This window comes from Chiloscyllium plagiosum, unplaced genomic scaffold (genome assembly GCF_037043375.1).
Source record: "Chiloscyllium plagiosum isolate Xiang-an unplaced genomic scaffold, Cpla_swu_hap1 HiC_scaffold_8, whole genome shotgun sequence".
Classification (NCBI taxonomy): Eukaryota; Metazoa; Chordata; class Chondrichthyes; order Orectolobiformes; family Hemiscylliidae; genus Chiloscyllium; species Chiloscyllium plagiosum.
The window spans coordinates 100,420,306-100,442,620 of NW_028270146.1; the positions used below are offsets into that span (position 1 = coordinate 100,420,306).

At 46.6% G+C, this 22,315-nt stretch overlaps 1 protein-coding gene and 1 non-coding gene across 3 annotated transcripts in view; both read right to left on the minus strand.

The window, feature by feature from the left end:
* Positions 1-18,673, minus strand: part of LOC122553999 (serine/threonine-protein kinase PAK 4-like) — a 61,554-nt gene extending 42,881 nt beyond the window's left edge. The window contains exons 1-2 of one of the 2 annotated variants that reach the window (XM_043698485.2): positions 18,542-18,673; positions 2,304-2,536 (exon numbers count right to left, since the gene is read on the minus strand). In XM_043698485.2, the coding sequence (XP_043554420.2) occupies positions 2,304-2,536; positions 18,542-18,599 (291 nt within the window). In that variant the 5' untranslated portion in view covers positions 18,600-18,673. Of the gene's footprint in view, positions 1-2,303; positions 2,537-18,233; positions 18,385-18,541 lie in introns of those variants that run through there. The other variant, XM_043698486.2, reaches the window with a different exon arrangement.
* A 2,694-nt stretch (positions 18,674-21,367) lies between these two features.
* On the minus strand, positions 21,368-21,449 carry trnas-gcu (transfer RNA serine (anticodon GCU)). The gene has a single exon. It is a non-coding gene; the product is annotated as a tRNA-Ser (tRNA).
* Between the last annotated feature and the right edge of the window lie 866 nt (positions 21,450-22,315).

Consider the following 22,315-nt stretch of genomic DNA (forward strand, 5'->3'; position numbering starts at 1 on the left):
CACTCCCTCCATCACCGATGCTCAGTAGCAGTACTGAGTACTACCTACAAGATGCACTGCTGAAATTCACCAAAGATCCTCACACAGCACCTGCCAAACCCATGAACACTTCCATCTGGAAGGACAAGGGCAACAGTTACATGGGAACACCACCCCCTACAAATACCCTTCCAAGGCATTCACCATCCGACTTGGAAATATATCATCATTCCTTCACTGTTGCTGGGTCAAAGAACTGGGGAATTCCCTCCCTAAGGGCATTGTAAGTCTACCAACAGGACATGAACTGCTGTGGTTCAAGAAGGCAGCTCATCACCACCTTCTAAAGGGTAACTAGAAACAGGCAATAAATGCTGATTTATTGTGTGATAAGTGATGTCCATATCCATGAATGAACAAAACACAACTTGGGCACTCACACTCGCAAATGTCCAAAGTCTTACCTGACACCAACACACACTGCTCCTCACACACCCTGACCTATAATCATTCCCTCACATTCACCCAATCATACAGTTGCACGTAGACCCCTGTGTTCACCCACTGCTAAGTTCACTTGGGGCAGCCTTCAGTCTCATAAGACAATTTCCTAAGGGTGGCAACTTTACACAGGCTGCCAATCCAGACCTGTTTTTTTTAAATGAAAGATAGGAGCTCCTCATTTCTGACAGAAGATTTTGCTCATGTCTCCCTCAGAACTACCATTCTGACAGTTCTTTCATGGCATCACCAAGCTGATGCATGTGATTGAGCCAGTGCAGAGGACAGTGCCTTAGCGATATGTGTATGCTGATGGACTTAGCATGCTTCAGGAACTCAATATTGATGATTTTATTGTGCCAAAAGATTATGAAGATACTTGTGAGACAGCGAATGTGGAAAGTATTCAGCCTTTTCTTTTGCCTGGCCTATGTTCTCCAGGTCTCACCCATACTCACAGATACTCACACTGCACTCACAATGACACACCACACACAGTGACACTCAACTGCACTCACAATGACACTCTAACACACGCTCACACTGACACTCACACTCAAACTGACTTACACTCAAACTGACTCACATTCACTGGCATACACATTCATATTGATATATACTCACATGAATGCATATTCACACTGACACACACATGCTCTGATACTCAGTGACACTCACACACTAACACTTATACACAGAGTGACACTCACAATAGCACACCAACACACTCAATGATATTACACTTACACACACTCAGACTTACACACATATACACTTGCTGATGAACACTCAAACTCACATGCAGACGCTCACTTATACACACTCATACTAACGCACTCATACTGATGCACATACTCACATTGACGCACAGACACATACTTGCACTGACACTGACGTTGACAGACACTCAAACTGACACACTCACACTGACATTTCACCTGAAAATTTTGATCAGTGGGAATTATAACAGTTTGGGGCTATAAAGAAATGTTGTTTCAGTATATGTTCTATTGTTATAAATACTGGATATAGCTCACAAAGAGTTAACTCACTGAGCTGTAACAGCTTTAAACCTCACAACCAGAATATTAATGAGAAAGCTGGGAGATGTATTTGATCTTCCCACAGCAGTTAAACAGTAAAGAAGAGTACCTTGAGGGTAACAACAGACAGACTCACTTCCACAACCTACCCTTTAATTCTTCACTTCTTAGATCCCTCACACTCTTCCTCCACAATGTCCATGTCTTTCATTCTCAGAACCACTCCTGTGTCCATCACCTTCTGTGGAGAAAGTGAGGACTGCAGATGCTGGAGATCAGAGCTGAAAATGTGTTGCTGGAAAATCGCAACAGGTCAGGCCGCATCGAAGGAGCAGGAGAATCGACGTTTCGGGCATGAGCCCTTCTTCAGAAGGGCTTCTTCCTGAAGAAGGGCTCATGCCCGAAACGTCAATTCTCCTGCTCCTTGGATGCTGCCTGACCTGCTGTGCTTTTCCAGCAACACATTTTCAGCAACACATTTTCAGCTCCATCACCTTCTGTGTCCATCACCCTCCATCAAACCTCACTCTCTCACCCATCACTCTTATGTCCCTCACCTTGTGTCTCATATCCCTCGCCCTCCATTTCCATAACCCTTCACCCTCTGTGTCTCTCACCTCTCACATCCCATGTCATTCACCCTCTGTGTCCTTCATCCATCACTCTTATGCCCCACACATTCTGTCCTTCACCTTGCACCCGTGTGCCTCTCATCCTCAGCGTCCATCCCTTCCTCTCTCACCCTCCATGTCCCTCACCCACCGTGTGAGCTAGCCTTACCTTTAGTGGGGTGAGCTCCACAGGCGTGACGCTGGATGGATCTACTAAAGGTTTCGGCCGTTTCAGGGTTTCCGCCAGCAGCCCCTGCCATTGCTGGGGCAGACCGACAAACCTCTGGTCGTGGGGGTCAAAGGAAGTGTGCAGCCTGTGCTCAAAGTCCCGAGGAGCCGAAATCTCCAGGCGCTGGGACCTCCTCTTCTTCCACATGATCCGACCAGGTGGAGGGAGTGACCCTGCAATGAGGAAGGGCTGAGATTAGCTGCACGTTGGGAGGAGGAGGAGAAGCTGGGGATTTGCCAGCAATATTGCCAGGAGCTCACATTTCTGCACCATCCCACCTTTGAAAGCAACCAATTGTACACAAAGGTGCGCAGTCACACCTCAAGGCAAGCTGCTGGCGCTGAAATATACACAAAGGGCTGGTTTTTACTTTCAAAAACAAGGATAAACCATCCTCAGTGTCAGCCTGTCACCCAGCACTGAGCTGAAGCCAGGTTCGATTGAGCTACTCACAATGACAGCTCAAGAGGGGCTCAAGAACGAAACACAATTCGCCACCACATTTCCAGAGTAATAAATCAGTTTCCTTCCCAGGAAAAAATACGTCTCATTCACAAAGTTTGTAAAAGTATGCCAGCAATTCGAATTTGACTTGACGTAAAATGTAATGATTCAGCTCGATGCATTGTGTGCCACTCTGAGGGATTCGCTGACCTTATCATTTACAGGTTACACATACACTCCATGACAAACTCACTCCTGTTTGTGCAGCCTTTTTATGTGGGTAAAGTACCTTGTGCACAAATGCTTTAGGCTCTGAGGCAGGCACTGCCTTTCTCCAGTGAGTCTTTGGGGTCACTGCCTCAAAGCTTTAAAACATCCCAAGCCATGGACCGCTTGGGTTCGGACTGGGCTTATTTAGTTGCAGCGAGTTACAAACATGTTCTGGGCTTTGCCAAGGGGTTGACAGTCCTCTGGCACCAGTTTGATGTCTATCTCTGTGTTACCTTGGCCCCATGGCTACATGATGAACCTTGGCTCTAAATCATTGCGTCTTTCTCCAGACTTGCTTTGTAAAGACACATTCTAGGAGGTGGAGGGTCACTACCTTATCCACCTCTAGCCACGTCGAGGGGCAACGTGCAGAGAGGGTGAGACTCCAGGCACCTGGGAAGGATCTGAAGGGAAGGGACTTTTCTCATCTCTGGCCACAGTGCATTCTGCCAAATAACAAAACAAAGAACTGTGGAGGCTGGAGAACTGAAACGCCGAAAGTGCTGGACAGAGTACGGAGACAGAAACAGAGTTAATGTGTTTGAGTCCAGTGACCACTCTCGTCCTGAGGAAGGGTCTAAACATTAACTCTGTTTCTGTTTCGCTTTTGCTCTCTGTCTCTCTCTCTCTCTCTCTCTATACAGATGCAGCCAGGCATGTTGAGTTTCTCTAGCACTTTCTGTTTTCGTGTTGATCTGCCAAGAGTCTGTTCAGGGGGGCCATCCAACAGAATCCATTACCTCCTTTGCCCCACAGGGCCTTGAGGATGGTGCCTCTTGATCACTGCCAGATGAACTCACAGTCAAAGATTTTTTTTTCACCTTCATAAACCTCTTCAGGAGAGACAGGTGGCAACGCCTGTTGCGACTGAATGAAGTTTTCCACAGTGACCTGCCCTGACCATTCTTCACAACACACGGTCAGGTAGATGCCCAATGTGTGGTGACACTCAGTGTAGGTATGCAGTGTATCCATGCACTCCTTGAGGCCTGTACGTCAAAGGTAGCCTTCAAAGCAAAGACAATGTTAGAAATGGTTCACCCTAGTTTACCGAAAGAGGTATATGTGGTCCAACTTTCAATCTAATAGATAAAGCAGATGACCACCTGACACAGGCAACTATGGACTACGGGAGTCACACATGCAGCAACAGTGAGACAGCCTCATACCCACTTCCTGTTCAAGCTTGGCAAAACAGACCTGCCTGTTGTTAGTGCACTCCCTGGCCCCCTCTGAACCGAATCCCCAGCACCACCAGGTAATCTGACCCAACAGTCAGAAAGGAGAGATCCATCAGTCCCATTCCCAAAGAACATGGCCTGGCTGTCAAGGAACACCGTGACCTGGGACAGTCACCCCTTAGACGACCGATCCCTTTCTGAGGGACTCGCCAAAGGGTTCAGCACGGGTACAGGAAGGGCGAAGAGATCTGCCCAGCTCAGAGCTTCCTATTTCCAGCATGTCTTCAAATTGTGCCAGTGCTGCTTGTGTACAGCAGTCAGAGCCAATTATGGATTCCCATCCTAAAGCTCCACTTTGGTCAGCACATTCGCCATGTTAGTGCTGTGAAGAAAGGCCATCCCCCACTCCTATTCTGCTGCCTTTTGTGCTGCTTTTCCAGTCTGAGCCTCAGGATCCAACACGTGGACAGTTTGCTGAACCCCCATGGGCAGCCATCACCTTTTGTGACCCTGTGTGTATCCACGTGCTGGAAAGGGGAGGGTTATCATAGGATCCCTACAGTGTGGAAGCAGGCCATTCAGCCCATCGAGTTCACACTGACCTTCCGAACAACATCTCACTCAGACCTGCCCCCTATCCTCATAGCCCTGCATTTCCCATGGCCAATGCACCTAACCTACACATCTTTGGACTGTGGTAGGAAACTAGAGTAGCCAGAGGAAACCCATGCAAACATGGGGAGAATCTGCAAACTCCACACGGACAGTCGCCCAAAGGCGGAATGGAACCCAGGTCCCTGGCACTGTGAGACAGCAATGCTAGCCACAGAGCCACCATGCCGCCCTTGGTTGGAGGAGGGTGTAACCAAAAACCTCCAGTATATTCCAAGCCACTTGGTGAGATAGAAAGCAAGCCGCATTTATAGAACATAGAACTTAGAACAGCACAGCACCTTTTATCCTACTCGAAAGACCAGCTAACTTACATACACTTCATTTTGGTATCATCCAAGAGTCGCTTAAATGTCCCTAATGTATCTGACTACCATCACTGGCAGTGCATTCCACGCACTCACCACTCTCTGTGTAAAGAACCGACCTCAGACATCTCCCCTGAGGCTTCCTCTAATCACCTTAAAATAATGTCCCCTTGTGATAGTAATTTCTGCCCTTGTAAAAAGTCTCTGGCTATCCACTCTATCTATGCCTCTCATCATCTTGTACACCTCCTTCAAGTCACCTCTCATCCTTCTTCACTCCAATAGGAAAAGCCCTAGCTCCCTCAACCTTTCTTCATCAGACCTGTCCTCCAGACCAGGCAGCATCCTGGTAAATCTCCTCTGCTCAAGCTTCCACATCCTTCATAAAATGAGGTGACCAGAACTGAACACAACATTCCAAGTGCGGTCTAACCAGGGCTTTATAGAGCTGCAGTATAACCTCGCGGCTCCTAAACTCAATTCCCCGGCTAATGAAAGTCAACACAGCATACACCTTCTTAACAACCCTATCAACTTGGGTGGCAACTTTGATGGATCGATGGACCTAGCAAGAACTTTCAAAAGCTGATTGGGGGCAGATATTTGAAGGTAAAGGGATGGCTGGAAAATGGGAAGCCTTCAGGACTGAGATAACGAGAATCCAGAGGAAGTATATCCCTGTTAGGATGAAAGGAAAGGCTGGTAGATATAGGGAATGCTGGATGACTAAAGAAATTGAGGATTTGGTTAAGAAAAAGAAGGAAGGTATAGACAGGATAGATCGAGTGAATCCTTAGAAGAGTATAAAGGCAGGAGGAGTATACTTAAGAGGGAAATCAAGAGGGCAAAAAGGGGACATAAGATAGCTTTGGCAAATAGGATGAAGGAGAATCCAAAGGGTTTTTACAAATACATTAAGGACAAAAGGGTAACTAGGGAGAGAATAGGGCCTCTTAAAGGTCAGCAAGGCGGCCTTTGAGTGGAGCCGCAGAAAATAGGGGAGATCCTAAATGAGTATTTTGCATCAGTGTTTACTGTGGAAAATGACATGGAAGATATAGAATGTAGGGAAATAGATGGTGACACCTTGCAAAATGTCCATATTACAGAGGAGGAGGTGCTGGATGTCTTGAAATGCATAAAGGTAGATAAATCCCCAGGACCTGATCAGATGTACCCGAGAACTCTGTGGGAAGCTAGAGAAGTGATTGCTGGGCTCTTGCTGAGATATTTGTATCATTGATAGTCACAGGTGAGGTGCCGGAAGACTGGAGGTTGGCTAACGTGATGCCAGTGTTTAAGAAGGGTGGTAAGGACAAGCCAGGGAACTATAGACCAGTGAGCCTGACGTCGGTGCTGGACAAGTTTAGATTTGATTAGATTACATTATAGTGTGGAAACAGGCCCTTCAGCCCAACAAGTCCACACCGACCCGCCTAAGCGCAACCCACCCATACCCTACACTACCTACCACTACGGTTGGGAAGGTGTTTCCATTGACAGGAGAGATGAGGACCTGAGGACACAGCCTTAGAGTAAAAGGGAGATCCTTTAGAATGGAGAGAAGGAGAAACCTTTTTCGCCAGAGAGTGGGGAATGTGTGGAACTCATTGGCATGGAAGGCTGTGGAGGCCAGATCATTGTGTATATTTAAAATAGAGATAGATAAGTTCTTGATTGGCAAGGGGATCAAAGGTTACAGGGAAAAAGTGGGAGAATGGGGTTGAAAAACCTATCAGCCATGATTGAATGGTGGAGCAGACTCATGGGCCGAATGACATAATTTCTGCTCCTGTGTCTTACGGTTTTATCAGCCATGATCTCATTGAATGGTGGAGCAGACCTGATGAGCTACTACTGTTCCCATGCCTCACGGTCTAGTGTTCTTATGTTAACCTTCTTCTGAAACTTGAAAGAACCTAGTTTATGAATGAGTCAATGGAATTTAACTTTTGGTGTCCAGGTATCATTCATGGTAAATTTGGAGACCCTCCAAGGTTGATCCTATCATTGGTTCAGTTCTTAGAGCTGCTCACAATGAGTCCAGGTGTGGTTCAACCAGGGCTTGATATAGCTTTTAGCATCTTACATTCTTCTGTAGCTGCTCATGACATTAATATTTACTACTACTAGTTACATCCTGCCAAGTTAAATAGACACCCATTGTCTGACTTTGTTTTCTGGCACTCAGCTGATTTCCTAACCTGGTCAAATATTTGCCTTTAATAACATAAGCTTCTACCTTTTAGTCCCTTATGAGGAACTTTTAGCTAAGAGCAGTCCTGATAAATGTCATCCATAGACATTCCTCTGGTCACTGTTTCAGGACATTCATTCAGCTTCCTTAGGCGTGGTAGGCAAAAGTGAGGACTGCAGATGCTGAAAACCAGAGTTTACATCAGAGTGGTGCTGGAAAAGCACAGGTCAGGCAGCATCCGAGGAGCAGGAAAATTGAAGTTTCGGGCTTGTCTCCCAATTTTTTTTTTACAACAAATGAATGACAGCGCTCAAAGATGAAACCACAACACTCAATTTCCTTTTTGTGAACCTTTCTTCTGCTCTTTCATTGTTTTCCAGAAGGTTATTTATCTTAGATTCCTGAAGGTTGCTGGACAATAGCCTACTGGCCACACAATGTCACCCACCGGCTTTTCAATCAGCTCTTAGCATCCCTTGCACTCGCTGAATGAGATATGCCTTTGTAAAGTTCTTATTGTTTTGTCAGTGGGTGCACCAGAGTGGATTAGTAACAGCAAACATCTTCCTTAACATTGGGTTACAAGTGACTCATCTATAACAGTCAGAGTTCTATAAGAAAGCTAGGAATTAGCCAACTCACTTCCTGTTGGCTCACACAGCAGCCTGTGTACACCTCAACAGAAGAGTGATTCATACTGGCAGTGATCTTGCACGGGCAAGCTGGACATTGTTTAGGGAGTAGAGATGGCACACCCGCCATGGATACGCTTGTGAAAGATTCTCCACAGGCAGTATATTGATCAGGGCCACGCAGGTTAGAAATGGATGTCATTGGTGCAGTTTATGTCCTGGAATTACACTCTCTTCTACAGCCCCCTTCTCCTGTCCTGTCTATTGTCTTCAGTCATTGTCCTGTACTACACTGCGACCCACACCCCTATATCTGACCCTGTCTCGCACAGTGACCCTCAGACTGACCCTATCTCATAATGTGACCCTCAGTCTGACCCCCGACCCTGTCTCATACTGTGACCCTCAGTCTGACCCCGTCTCATACTGTGACCCACAGCCCTACCTCTGATCCCATCTCACCCTGTGACTGAGATCTGACCTTTGATCTTGTCTCACTGTAATCCTCAGGCCTACCCGTAATCCTGTCTCACACTGTGACCCTCAGTCTGACCTTTGACCTGGTCTCACACCATGACCCTTAGGCATACCTCTGATCTCATCTCACACTGTGACCCTCAGTTCAACCTCTGATCTTGACTTTTATTATGACCCTCTAGTCTACCCCTGACCCTGTCTCACATCTTGATCCTCAAGCCTACATCTGGCATTGTATCACACTGTGACCCTCAATCCTACCCTCTCTCTGTCTGAAACTGTGACCCTCAGTCCTACTTCTGACCCTGTCTCACACTGTGACCCTCAGTCCGACCTCTGATCCTGTCTCACACTGTGACTCTCAGCCCGACCCCTGACCCTGTCTCACACTGTGACCCTCAGTCCTATCTCTCACCCTGTCTCACACTGTGACCCTCAGTCCGACCTCTGATCCTGTCTCTCACTGTGACTCTCAGCCCGACCCCTGACCCTGTCTCACACTGTGACCCTCGGTCCTACCTCTGACCCTGTCTCACACTGTGACTCTCAGCCCGATCCCTGACCCTGTCTCACACTGTGATCCTCAATCCAACTCTGACCCTGTCTCACACTGTGACTCTCAGTCCTACCTCTGATCCTGTCTCACACTGTGACCCTCAGTCCTACCTTTGACCCTGTCTCACACTGTGATTCTCAGCCCGACCCCTGACCTGTCTCACACTGTGACCCTCAATCCTACTCTGATCCTGTCTCACACTGTGACCCTCAGCCCGACCCCTAACCCTGCCTCACATTGTGACCCCGATCTGAAGTCTGACCCTATCTCACATTGTGACTCTTGGTCCTATCGCTGACCCTGTCTCACACTGTGACCCTCAGTCTGACCCCTGACCCTGTTTCACACGCTGACCCTTGGTCTTACCACTAACCTGATCTTACTGTGACTCTCAGTTATTCTCTACACTCCAAACCTCAGGACTGGGTCAGTGCCGGATCTTGAATCTGCGGTTGCAATTCCAATTGTGCCTTCCGGTTTCCAGATTACGGAAACTAATGACACTTTGGTCTCATAAAGGTGAGAGTTCTAATTCTAACACTGCCACGTGGCTGGTGCCTTGGGACACACAAATCTAACTGTCCAGTGCAGTCACAAGCACTCACTGTACCTATAATTGGTTGTTGATTAATTATTTTTAGCTCTTTCCAGACAGTACAACAAAAATAAGAGTGGCTTTGCAATTCAGGTCTGAAATGCTGATGACTTTACCTCATCTTCAGGTGCTACTTGATCACTCACAATGCCTGTGTTTGCTGTCGGTTCTCGTTGCTAGTTTTACAATAACATTTCTTCAGTACAATGACTGTAGTGTCTGCCTCTGAAATTCCATGCTAAGCAGCTTTTCACCATGTCCCTCACATATCAACAGTGGCGGAGTTAAAAATTAACTGTGTACATTTTCAAGACTTTTTACATTTTTCACAGATGTTCAAACGGTCATGGGTACAGCACCTGGTGCAGGTGAGAATTGAAAACTTGGTCCCAGAAGTCAGCTTAGTTTCCTAATGGAAACGGAGGTAAGAAATACAGTTGCCTCCAGTTAAGGAGATTGGTCTGTCAGTTCAGGGTTGGAATTTTTAAAGTTTATTTTTCTCCCAAAGAGCCCAAACAAAACGATGCATGTCAGGAGGGTTCCTTTTCATAGGGAATAAGCCCATTAGTTTTTTTTTTAAATGGCAATGTTAGAGATGAAGTGATCTCTCTTATTGCCTGATAATTGAATTAATTCTGTTAGTAAGTACAGTGAGCATGATGTCGAATTACCGACACACCAAGATATTGGTGAGACCACTTTTAGCATACTGCGTACAATTCTGGTCGCCCTTCTATAGGATGGATGTTGTTAGACTTGAAAGGGTGATGAAAAGATTTACAAGGATGTTGCCAGGACTGGAGGGCTTAAGTTATAGAGAGAGGCTGATTAGTCTGGGTCTTTTTTCCCTGGAGTGTTAGAAGCCAAGAGGTTTAAAGAGATTTATAAAATCATGAGGGGCATGGATAGAGTGAATAATCTAGGCTTCTTTCCCAGGTTGGGGGGTGGAGCGGGGGTGGTCCAATACTAGAGGATATATGTTTAATGTGAGAGGGGAAAGATTTAAAAAGGATCTACGGGGGTAACTTTTTCTCAGAGAGGGTGATGGAATGAGCTGCAAGAGGAAGCAGTGAAAGTAGATACAAATTACATTTAAAAGGCATTTGGATGGGGAAATGAATAGGAAGGGTTTAGAGGAAAATGTGCAAAGTAGTAGAAAACAGGATTAGATCAGATTGGGGAATGAGTTGGACCGAAGGGTCTATTTCTGTGCTGTATGACTGTGATTCCATGATGCTGTAACCATTCTGCAAACTAAACCTGGAGTTGGCGAGCACAATGTACAGTTTGTCTAGCTCTGCTTAAAGGCAATCTGCCTCTCTTGCAGGAGAGGATCTCTCAGAACACAGCAGCTGCTGGCACTGCCAAAGGGAAGTAAAGGGAGAAGGACGCAAATGGAGAAGTGGGTCAGAGAGAGGTCTTCCGGGTTGTAGGGTGTGGCCCTGGAGCTCTCTCTCCGGGAGGTTAAGATTCAGAGGAGGGAGGCCACACCTTCCAAAGAGCTTGGTCAGAGACAAAGAACAAAGAGACTTTACAGCCTAGGAACCGGCCCTTTGGCCTTCCAAGCCTGAAACAATCCAAATCCACTGTCTAAAGCTATCGTCCAATTCCTAAGCATCTGTATCCCCACCTACTCTTGCATCTGTCCAGACGCACCTTAAAAGAGTCACAATTAATTAGAATGGACGGCTTTGAGGTATGTAGGGAAGAGGTGTTGGAAATTCTGGAAAGGGTGAAAATAGATAAGTTCCCTGGGCCTGATGGCATTTATCCTAGGATTCTCTGGGAAGCAAGGGAGGAGATTGCAGAGCCATTGGCCTTGATTTTTATGTCCTCGTTGTCTACAGGAATAGTGCCAGAAGACTGGAGGATAGCAAATGTGGTTCCCTTGTTCAAGAAGGGGAGTAGGGATAACCCTAGTAACTATAGTCAGCATGGTTTTGTGAAGGGCAGGTCGTGCCTCACAAACCTTATTGAATTCTTTGAGAAGGTGACTAAGGAAGTTGACGAGGGTAAAGCGGTAGATGTGGTGTATATGGATTTTAGTAAGGCGTTTGATAAGGTTCCCCATGGTAGGCTACTGCAAAAAATACGGAGGTATGGCATTGAGGGTGAGTTGGAGGTTTGGATTAGGAATTGGCTGGCTGGAAGAAGACAGAGGGTAGTAGTTGATGATAAAGGTTCATCTTGGAGTGCAGTTACTAGCGATGTTCCGCAAGGATCTGTTTTGGGACAATTGCTGTTTGTCATTTTTATAAATGACCTGGAGGAGGGGCTAGAAGGTTGGGTGAGCAAGTTTGCGAATGATACGAAAGTTGGTGGAGTTGTTGACAGTGAGGAAGGATGTGTCAGGTTACAGCGGGATATAGATAAGCTGCAGAGCTGGGCAGAAAGGTGGCAAATGGTGTTCAATGTAGGTAAGTGTGAGGTGATTCACTTTGGTAAGAGTAACAAAAAGATGGGGTACTGGGCTAACGGTCGGATACTTGGTAGTGTGGATGAGCAGAGGGATCTTGGTGTCCATGTACACAGATCTCTGAAAGTTGCCACCCAGGTAAATAGTGCGGTGAAGAAGGCATATGGCATACTGGCTTTTCTTGGTAGAGGAATTGAGTCCTGAGGTCATGTTGCAGTTGTATAAGACTCTGGTGCGGCCGCATCTGGAGTATTGTGTGCAGTTTTGGTCGCCATACTATAGGAAGGATGTGGAGGCACTGGAACGGGTGCAGAGGAGGTTTACCAGGATGTTGCCTGGTATGGTAGGAAGATCGTATGAGGAAAGACTGAGGCACTTGGGGTTGTTTTCATTGGAGAAAAGAAGGTTTAGGGGTGACTTGATAGAGGTGTGCAAGATGATTAGGGGTTTAGATAGGGTTGATCATGAGAACCTTTTTCCACATATGGAGTCAGCTATTACGAAGGGTCATAGCTTTAAATTAAGGGGTGGTAGGTTTAGAACAGATGCTAGGGGTAGATTCTTTACTCAGCGAGTCGTGAGTTCATGGAATGCCCTGCCAGTAGCAATGGTGGACTCTCCCTCTTTATGGGCATTTAAGCGGGCATTGGATAGGCATATGGAGGATAGTGGGCTAGTGTAGGTTAGGTGGGCTTGGATCGGAGCAACATCGAGGGCCAAAAGGCCTCTACTGCACTGTATTTTTCTATGTTCTATGTTCTAAATGAATCTACCGTGCCTGCCTCTATGACCTCTGCTGGCAACGTGTTCCAGGCACCTACCACCCTCTGTGCAAAGTCCAATTCTCAGAAGCTGGTAAGTGCAATGACTTCACTGGATGATCAAGGTCAGTCAATGTCACCTTGGTACAATATCTGCTACCCACTGCACTCTGCACCACTCACATTGCTCAATACCCCCAGACGCACAATACTCTGCATCAGCAAGTGACAGTCTACTGGTATTATTGCTGGGCTGTTAATTCATGTACCTGGGGATCTGGGTTCAACTGCAGCCCATGGCAGATGGTGGAATTTGAACTCAATTTTTTGTTTAAAAATCTGAAATTAATGATGACCATGAAAAGACTGTTGGACAAACTGGTTAATAGTCCTTACCTGGTCTGCCTAAATGTGACTCCAGACCGATAACAATGTGTTTGACTCTTCACTACCCTCTTGCCAATTAGGGATGGGCAATACATGCCCTCATCTGGTGAATGAATTGTACAAAATGGAATTGTTCCACCTTACCACCATCGCAAGGCTCACCCTCTCTCCGCCACCTCCCCCCCACCCCCCACTCACCCTCAGAGCCTTACCACCACTGCAAGGCTCACCACACCCCCAGCTCAACTAGGCAAAAGTGAGGACTGCAGATGCTGGAAACGAGAGTTTAGATTAGAGTGGTGCTGGAAAAGCACAGCAGGTCAGGCAGCATTGGAGGAGCAGGAAAATCGATGTTTCGGGCAAAAGCCTTTCAGGAATGAAGATTCCTGATGAAGGGCTTTTGACCGAAACCTCGATTTTCCTGCTTCTCGGATGCTGCTTGACCTGCTGTGCTTTTCCACCACCACTCTGATCTAAACACCCCCAGCTCAAGACTTCCATAAAATGGCCAGCTACTCAGCAACACCCTAAGACATTGCATAGGCTCACTGTACGGTTCGCCTTTTCTGTTGCAGGAGAAATTCACACTTGGCGCTAAGTGATCTACAGAGAGAGAGTGGTGAACAAGCACACCGACATCTCCTGAGCTGCTAGGAGGACAGGTTGCTGCAAACTGTTGGAATAGCAACTAACCAGTTTCTTCAATTCCACCGCAGCCTCATCCCACTCACTGGTGTAAAATGAACAACACTGGACTCTTGCTTTTCACACTCTCCAACCAACACCCCTCCCTCCGCTCCCTCCACCCACACCCCCAGTCCCAACTCCTTCCTTCATACCAACTCTTCCTTTGTCTGTTCTTGCATTCAGATGCCCAGAGCCTTGCTTGACACCATCCTTAGCTGCCTCACCTCAGAGGGTACCAGATGCCAGATGCAGAAAACCCTGCCATCAATTCAGACAGCGACGGTCACCCGCGCAGGACAGATGGGGAGTCTCTGGATGTACACCCAGGAGAGGGTGGCGGGGTGGCAGATCTAGTGTGAAGTGGGCAGTGACAGCTGGGATCTAATGTCATTGGGGTAAAATCCTGGAATTCCCTCCCTAAGGGCAGGTGGACTGCAGCAGTTCAAGATGGCAACTCACCACCACCTTCTCAAGGGGCAACTATGGACAGGCAATAAATGCTAGGCCAGCTGACATGGCAAAGTCGGTGAACCTTGTTTTTTCCTGTCTGCTGTGGACTTTGTTTCTGGAAGAGAATTCAGCAAGCGACCATGCTGTGGGATGGCAAGGCAGGAAATAGTGAAGCAATGGGCAGGAATTAAAGAGAATCCAGAGACTGAATACCCAATGTTGAGGAGCCTATCCACAGTAATGAGGCACTGGATGTCTGATGTGCCATTCTAGAGGGTACAACCTACCTTTGAGTTTGGACACACACTCTAACTAATACTGATAGTTCCTTCCTCGAAGCCATGTGAACAGGATAGTCTCTGATGTTCCTGGCGATCATCACACGCAGTCATGGTGGAGCCATGAATATAGAAACATAAAGGAGAGGCTTTTGCAGTGCACTAGTAGTGTCCCTACCTTTGAGCCAGGTAGGCCTGGGTTCACATCCTGTCTGCTCTGGATGTGGGTCGTAACACATGAACAGATTGGTTAGAAAATGTCTGTCAGGAAAGAGGAGCAGACATAGGCCATTCAGCCCCTCAAACCTACTCTACAATCCAATCAAAGCTGCTCAGCCCCACCTCTCCCCTATTTTTGCTGTACAATAAACACAATGCCTGCAGATGCTGGGAATCTGAAACAAAAACAGGGAATGCTGGATAAGTTCCACAGGGCTGGCAGCATTGGGAGAAAGAAAATAGAGTTAATGCTTCTAGTCCAGTTTCTGCATGGTTCTGGCGAAGGGTCACAGGATGTGAAATATTAACTCTCTTTCTCTCTCCAGCTGCGGCCTGACATGTTGAGTTTTCCAGTACTCTCTTGTTTATTTTGGCTACATCTCTCAATTCCCATAGAGATAAAAATCTGTCAACACCCCTGTGTACTTAGAACATGGAACGTTACAGCACAGTACAGGCCCTTCGGCCCTCGATGTTATGCCGACTTGTGAAATTAATCTGATGCCCATCTAACCTACACTGTTTCATTATTATCCATATGTACATATGTATGTCCAATGTCCATTTAAATGCCCTTAACATCGGCGAGTCTACAGGCAGGCCGTTCCACACCCCTACTTCTCTCTGAGTAAAGAAGCTACCCCTGACATCTGTCCTAAATCTATCACCCCTCAATTTAAAGCTATGTCCCCTCGTGTTAGCCTTCACCATCCGAGGACAAAGGCTCTCACTGTCCACCCTATCTACTCCTCTGATTATCTTATATGTCTTGATTAAGTCACCTCACAACCTTCTTATCTCCAATGAAATTAGCCTCAGTTCTCTCAGCCTTTCCTTGTAAGACCTTCCTTCCATACCAGGCAACATCCTAGTAAGTCTCCTCTGAACACTTTCCAAAGCTTCCACATCCTTCGTATAATGTGGTGACCAGAACTGCACACAATACTCCAGGTGCAGCCTTACCAGTGTCTTGTACAGTGAAGCATGGCCGCGTGGCTCCTAAAATTAATTCCCCTACCAATAAACACCAACACACCATATGCCTTCTTAACAACCCTATCAACCTTGGTGACAACTTTCAGGGATTTATGCACCTGGACACCAACTTCTCTCTGTTCATCTACACTGCCAAGAATTTTACCATTAGCACTACTCTGCATTCCTGATATTTCTGCCGAACTGAGCTACCTCACACTTTTCCCCATTAAACTCTATTTGCCACTTCTCAGCCCAACTCTGCATCTTATCTATGTCCCTCTAAACCTCAACATCCTTCGACACTATCCACAACTCTACTTACCTTAGTGCCATCTGCAAATTTACTAACCCATCCTTCTACCTCCACATCCAGATCATTTATAAAAATGATAAACAGCAGTGACCCCAAAACAGATCCTTGCAGCACACCACTGGTAACTGAGCTCCAGAATGAACATTTCCATCAACCACCACTCTCTGTCCTCTGTCAGCCAGTCAATTTCTGATCCAATTCACTAAGTCACCTTCAATCCCGAAACTCTGTATTTTATGCAATAGCCTACCATGTGGAACCTTATCAAATACCTTACTGAAGTCCATATACACCACATTAACCACTTTAGCTTCATCCATCTGTTTTGTCACCTTCTCGAAGAACTCAGTAAGGTTAATGGGGCAAGACCTACCCTTCACAAAACCGTGTTGACTATCCCTAATCAAATTATTCCTTTCCAGATGATTCTAAATTCTATCTCTTATAACCTTTTCCAACACCTTACCCACAACCGAAGTAAGGCTCATTGGCCTATAATTTCCCCGAGTTGTCTCAACTCCCCTTCTTAAACAAGGGAACAACATTTGCTATCCTACAGTCTTCTGGCACTACTCCTGTCAACAATGATGAAATCAAGATCAAAGCCAAAGGCTCTGCAACTTACTCCCTGACTTCCCAGAGAATCAGAGGATAAATCCCATCCGGCCCAGGGGTCTTATCTATTTTCAGTTGTTCCAAAATTGCTAAAACCTCCTCATGGTCAACCACAATCCCATCTAATCTAGTAGCCTGTATCACTGTGTTCTCACTAACATTGCTCTTTTCCAATGTGAATACTGATGAAAAGTATTTATTAAGCGCTTCCACTATGTCCTCAGATTCCACACACAACTTAGTACTATGATCTTTGGTTGGCCCTAATCTTTCTCTAATCATTCTTTTATTCCTGATATACCTATAGAAGGCCTTAGGGCTTTCCTTGATCCTCACCGCCAACAACTTCTCATGTCCCCTCCTGACTTCTTAGATCTTTTAGATCTTTTCTGGCTAACTTCTAACTCTTAAGCTGTCTAACTGAGCCTTCACGCCTCATCCTCACATAAGCCTTCTTCTTCCTCTTGTCAAGAGCTTCATCTTCTTTAGTAAACCATGGCTCCCTCTCTCACCAACTATCTTCCTGCCTGACAGGTACGGACTTATCAAGGATCCACAGTAGCTGTTCCTTGAACAAGCTCCACATTTCAATTGTGTCCATCCCCTGCAGTTTCCTTCCCCATCCTATGCATCCTAAATCGTGCCTAATCGCATCATAATTGCCTTCCCCCCCCCCCCAGTTATACCTCTTTCCCTGTGGTATATACCTATCCCTGCTCATTGCTTTTGTAAACATAACCTAATTATGGTCACTATCACCGAAGTGCTTACCTACCTCCAAATCTAACACCTAGCTGGGTTCATTCTCCTGTACCAAATCCAATATGGCATTGCCCCTTGTTGGCCTGCCTACATACTGTGTCAGAAAATCCTCCTGCACACATTAAACAAAAAACTGACCCATCTAAACTACTTGAATTATTGTATTCCCAGTCAACAGTACCAGTATTCCCACTTTTTTGGAGGGGGGGGGGGTCAGTATTTATAGATTGGTTAGGGGGCTGTGTCAGTATATACAGACACCTTCTCAGGGGCACCTGTAAACACGGACAACCTCTTAGGTACCCCTGTGAACACGGACACGCTCTTAGGTACCCCTGTAAATACAGACGCACACTCAGAGACTCCTCTAAATATAGACACACTCTTAAACACCCCTGGAAAAACAGGCGCATTCTCAGGGACAACTGTAAATATATACATTTTGTAAATACACAGACCCTTGGGAACATCTGCAAATACAGGCAGTACCATTAGAGACCCCTAATATGCAAAGATCGATCTTCAGAGGAGAAATGTAGCGCCAGCCCCCTCCCCATACTGCAATTTCTGACTGTGGGTGAATATGTGGCAGCGAGTTGCATAACTGCAACTTTCACTTCGCACCCAATTGCAACAGCACCTCCCCTCTCACACCCCAACTCCGGAGTCTACCTTCTCTTTCTCCGTACGCTGCAGCCCCGTGCGAAAGCACCACCACGAGGTGTGCAGGCACACACCGAAGGATTCGTGGTCTCTCTCAGCAGCTGAGGCTTGCGTTCAGAGCCAGCAGTGACTTGAAGCAGAAACTCCAGCTGCCTGTCAGAATCCCAGAACCTGCAGCTCAGGTATCTCGCATAGCTGCCTAAAACTTCAACCACCACCCTCTGCCGCTACGTCAATCCCGGCATCTACCTGAAAGATTTTCGCTTTACAGTATGTGTGTCTTTCAGAGACAGAGAGAGAGAGAGAATTTTACTCACCGTTCGATGCCTGGCTGTGGGAGCGTGCAGCAGCCTGTGTTTGTAGTCTCTGACTCATTGCATGCTCCTACTTGTACAAATATTCTAGAAGAGGAGCCTCCTTGCAGATTACGAGTCTTCGGCAACTGGTTCACCAATCAGCAGAGGCTCCTTAGCAAATTCCCCGGGACGCTCACAAAAGCCCCTCCACACAACTCAGGACCCTCCACCCGGGACCCACGCCCCTCTCCCGTTTACCTTTCTTTCCTACATCCCTGCCTCCTGCTCCCAATGACCTTTCTGCTGGTTGAGATGCTGAGTCAATAGACAATAGACAATAGGTGCAGGAGTAGGCCATTCTGCCCTTCGAGCCTGCACCACCATTCAATTTGATCGTGGCTGATCATCCTTAATCAGTATCCTGTTCCTGCCTTATCTCCATAAGCCTTGATTCCACAATCCTTGAGAGCTCTATCCAACTCTTTCTTAAATGGATCCAGAGACTGGGCCTCCACTGCCCTCTGGGGCAAAGCATTCCACACAGCCACCACTCTCTGGGTGAAGAAGTTTCTCCTCATCTCTGTCCTAAATGGTCTACCCTGTATTTTTAAGCTGTGTCCTCTGGTTCGGCACTCACCCATCATGTTTTCTGCCTCCAGAGTGTCCAATCCTTTAATAATCTTATATGTCTCAATCAGATCCCCTCTCAGTCTTCTAAACTCAAGGGTATACAAGCCCAGTCGCTCCAGTCTTTCAGTGTAAGGTAATCCCGCCATTCCAGGAATTGACCTCGTGAACCTACGCTGCACTCCCTCAATAGCCAGAATGTCTTTCCTCAAATTTGGAGACCAGAACTGCACACAGTACTCCAGATGTGGTCTCACCAGGGCCCTGTACAGCTGCAGAAGAACCTCTTTGCTTCTATACTCAATCCCTCTTGTTATGAAGGCCAGCCTTCTTCACTACCTGCTGTACTTGCATGCTTACCTTCATTGACTGGTGTACAAGAACACCCAGATCTCTCTGGGTACTGCCCCTTTACCTAAATTGATTCCATTTAGGTAGTAATCTGCCTTCCTGTTCTTGCCACCAAAGTGAATAACCATACATTTATCCACATTAAACTGCATCTGCCATGCATCTGACCACTCACCTAACTTGTCCAGGTCACCCTGTAATCTCCTAACATCCTCATCACATTTCACCCTGCCACCCAGCTTAGTATCATCAGCAAATTTGCTAATGTTATTAATAATACCATCAGTCAGCTCCATAACTCTACTGGGGCTACAGGCAGGACAAAGTCATGGAGCCATACGGCAAGGATACAGATCCTTCGGCCTGCCTTGTTCATGCCGACCAGGTTTCCTAGACTGAACTAGCCCCACTTGCCTGCGTTGGGCCCATGTCCCTCTAAACCCTTCCTATTCGTGTATCTGTCCAAATGTCTTTTAAACGTTGTAACTGTACCCGTCTCCACCACTTCCTCTGGCAGCCCGTTCCTATCACAAACCACCCTCTGTGTGAAAAAGATGCCTTTTAGATCTTGTGGATGCCATGGACTGGGGCTGAGGTTGTTTTATTGGGTCCCAAGAGTGTAAAGGTTAATACACGGCAGGACATTCCCAAATTAGTGTTCACCTTGATGCCCTCCCAGACTCTCAGCTGAGGGGAATGCAGCCAAATCTGAATGCACAAAGAGTGTCCGCAGATAATGAATAACCTGGAATAACAGTGAAGAAATATTTCCTGTCTTCAGCTAAGATTTGGTTCAGATTTGCTTTCGTGTTTACCTCTTAGTCCTGGAAGGTCCACCATCAGTGACATGAAATGGTGAGGCAATGGACTGATTATTAGATTAGATTACTTACAGTGTGGAAACAGGCCCTTCGGCCCAACAAGTCCACACCGACCCGCCGAAGCGCTACCCACCAATACTGTGCAAACTCCACACAGACAGTCGCCTGAGGCGGGAATTGAACCCGGGTCTCTGGCGCTGTGAGGCAGCAGTGCTAACCACTGTGCCACCGTGCTGCCCACCTGTGCCACCGTGCCGCCCACAATTATGTGACTAGCTTAGTCATATGGGATTAGAGTGGTGATGAAAAAAAGCACAGCAGGTCAGGCAGTATCAGAGAAGCAGGAAAGTCGACGTTTCTCATTCCTGATGAAGGACTCCTGCCCGAAACATCGATTTTCCTGCTCCTCGGATGCTGCCTGACCTGCTGAGCTTTTCCAGCACCACTCTAATCTCCAGCAGTTGCAGTCTTCGCTTTCGACTAGCTTAGTCAAACAGACCATCAAGCTAATAATACCTTGGGGACTCGGGTTCAAATCTCACCATGACAGATGGTGGTTTGAATTTAATCAAAATCGGCAATTACGGACCATTATCATTTAAAAAAAAACTTGTGGTTCACTAATGACTTTTACTGAAGGAAATCTGCTATCCTTGCCTGCCCTGGACTCCAGACTCACAGCAATAGTTGACTCGTCACAACCGTCTGAGTATTTAGGGGGTGGGAAAAAATGCTGGCTAAGCTGGAAATACAAATGAATGCGTTTTTAAAAAAATCTCAGCTAAGGACATTGCTCCAAATCACTCACACTAACCTCTATGGTCAACCTGGGACTTCGGTCACACACTGACCTCTATGGTCAGCCTGGGATAATTGGTCTCTCACACATGTGTGGATTGGGGGAAATTGTACGGGCCCTTGGCATTTGTAGAATAACATCCAGTGAGACAGATGATACCCAAGCGAAAGAGGGAAATTATAAAAAGGAACAAATGGGGTATTCACAATTTTTCCACCAAGGTACAGTGTATATAAGTTAAAAAAAGGTCGACGAGGATGGGATTCGAACCCACGCGTGCAGAGCACAATGGATTAGCAGTCCATCGCCTTAACCACTCGGCCACCTCGTCTACGGCTGCACCCGCCGCCAATTACACGCCTCTTGAGGAAATCACGCCTCCTTTGTTCCGGGGCAGTGTGTTTTTCAAATAGATGTATGCCCGACTGGCGGATAGGGCGGGTCCGGGCCCTGTGTCCACGTGACTGAGATGATCAGCTGGGAGGAGCCTCTGTAGATTGCTACAGTTTGTGCGAATGCTGGCGGCTCGTGGTTTTGGTTGTTTAATGTTCAATGTACTGAAAACTCATGTACTGTACGCTTTATATTGGTACACAGGCACCATTCATTGTCACAGCCGGGGAAAAGGCCGTTCCGATCTATCTGTTCCAAACCCATTGTCCAGCACTTATGTGCTACGGTGTTTCAAATGATTATCTGAATACTTCTTAAAAAGTTCTGACAGTTCCAAATACATCCCCCTCTTCCCCACCAACCTTTAAATGCAACATATTCTTCCTGATGCCCTCTAAACATACAGCCCTTAAATCTATGCGCCCTTGTTATTGATCCACAACTAACTAGAAAAGTGTATTCCTATCAACCTTATCCTGTGCTCCTCATAATTTTGTACACTCCCCCACATCAGTTCAAAGGAGAACCACGCCTGCCCATCTAGTCTCCCTTCACAGCTGGAATGCTCCATTCCAGGCAACATCTGGGTGAATATTTTCTGCACCCAATCCAGTGAAATCACAATCTCCCTATAGTCGTGCTCAGAACTGCACACAGAACTCAAGCTGTGGCCTAGCTATTGCCTCAGTCATAATTTCACTGCTCTTGTATTCCATTTACCACTGTTCTGCCCATCTGACCAGCACATTTATATCATCCCTTAGCCCAGAGCTTTCCTCCTCACTAGTTCCCACACCATCAATT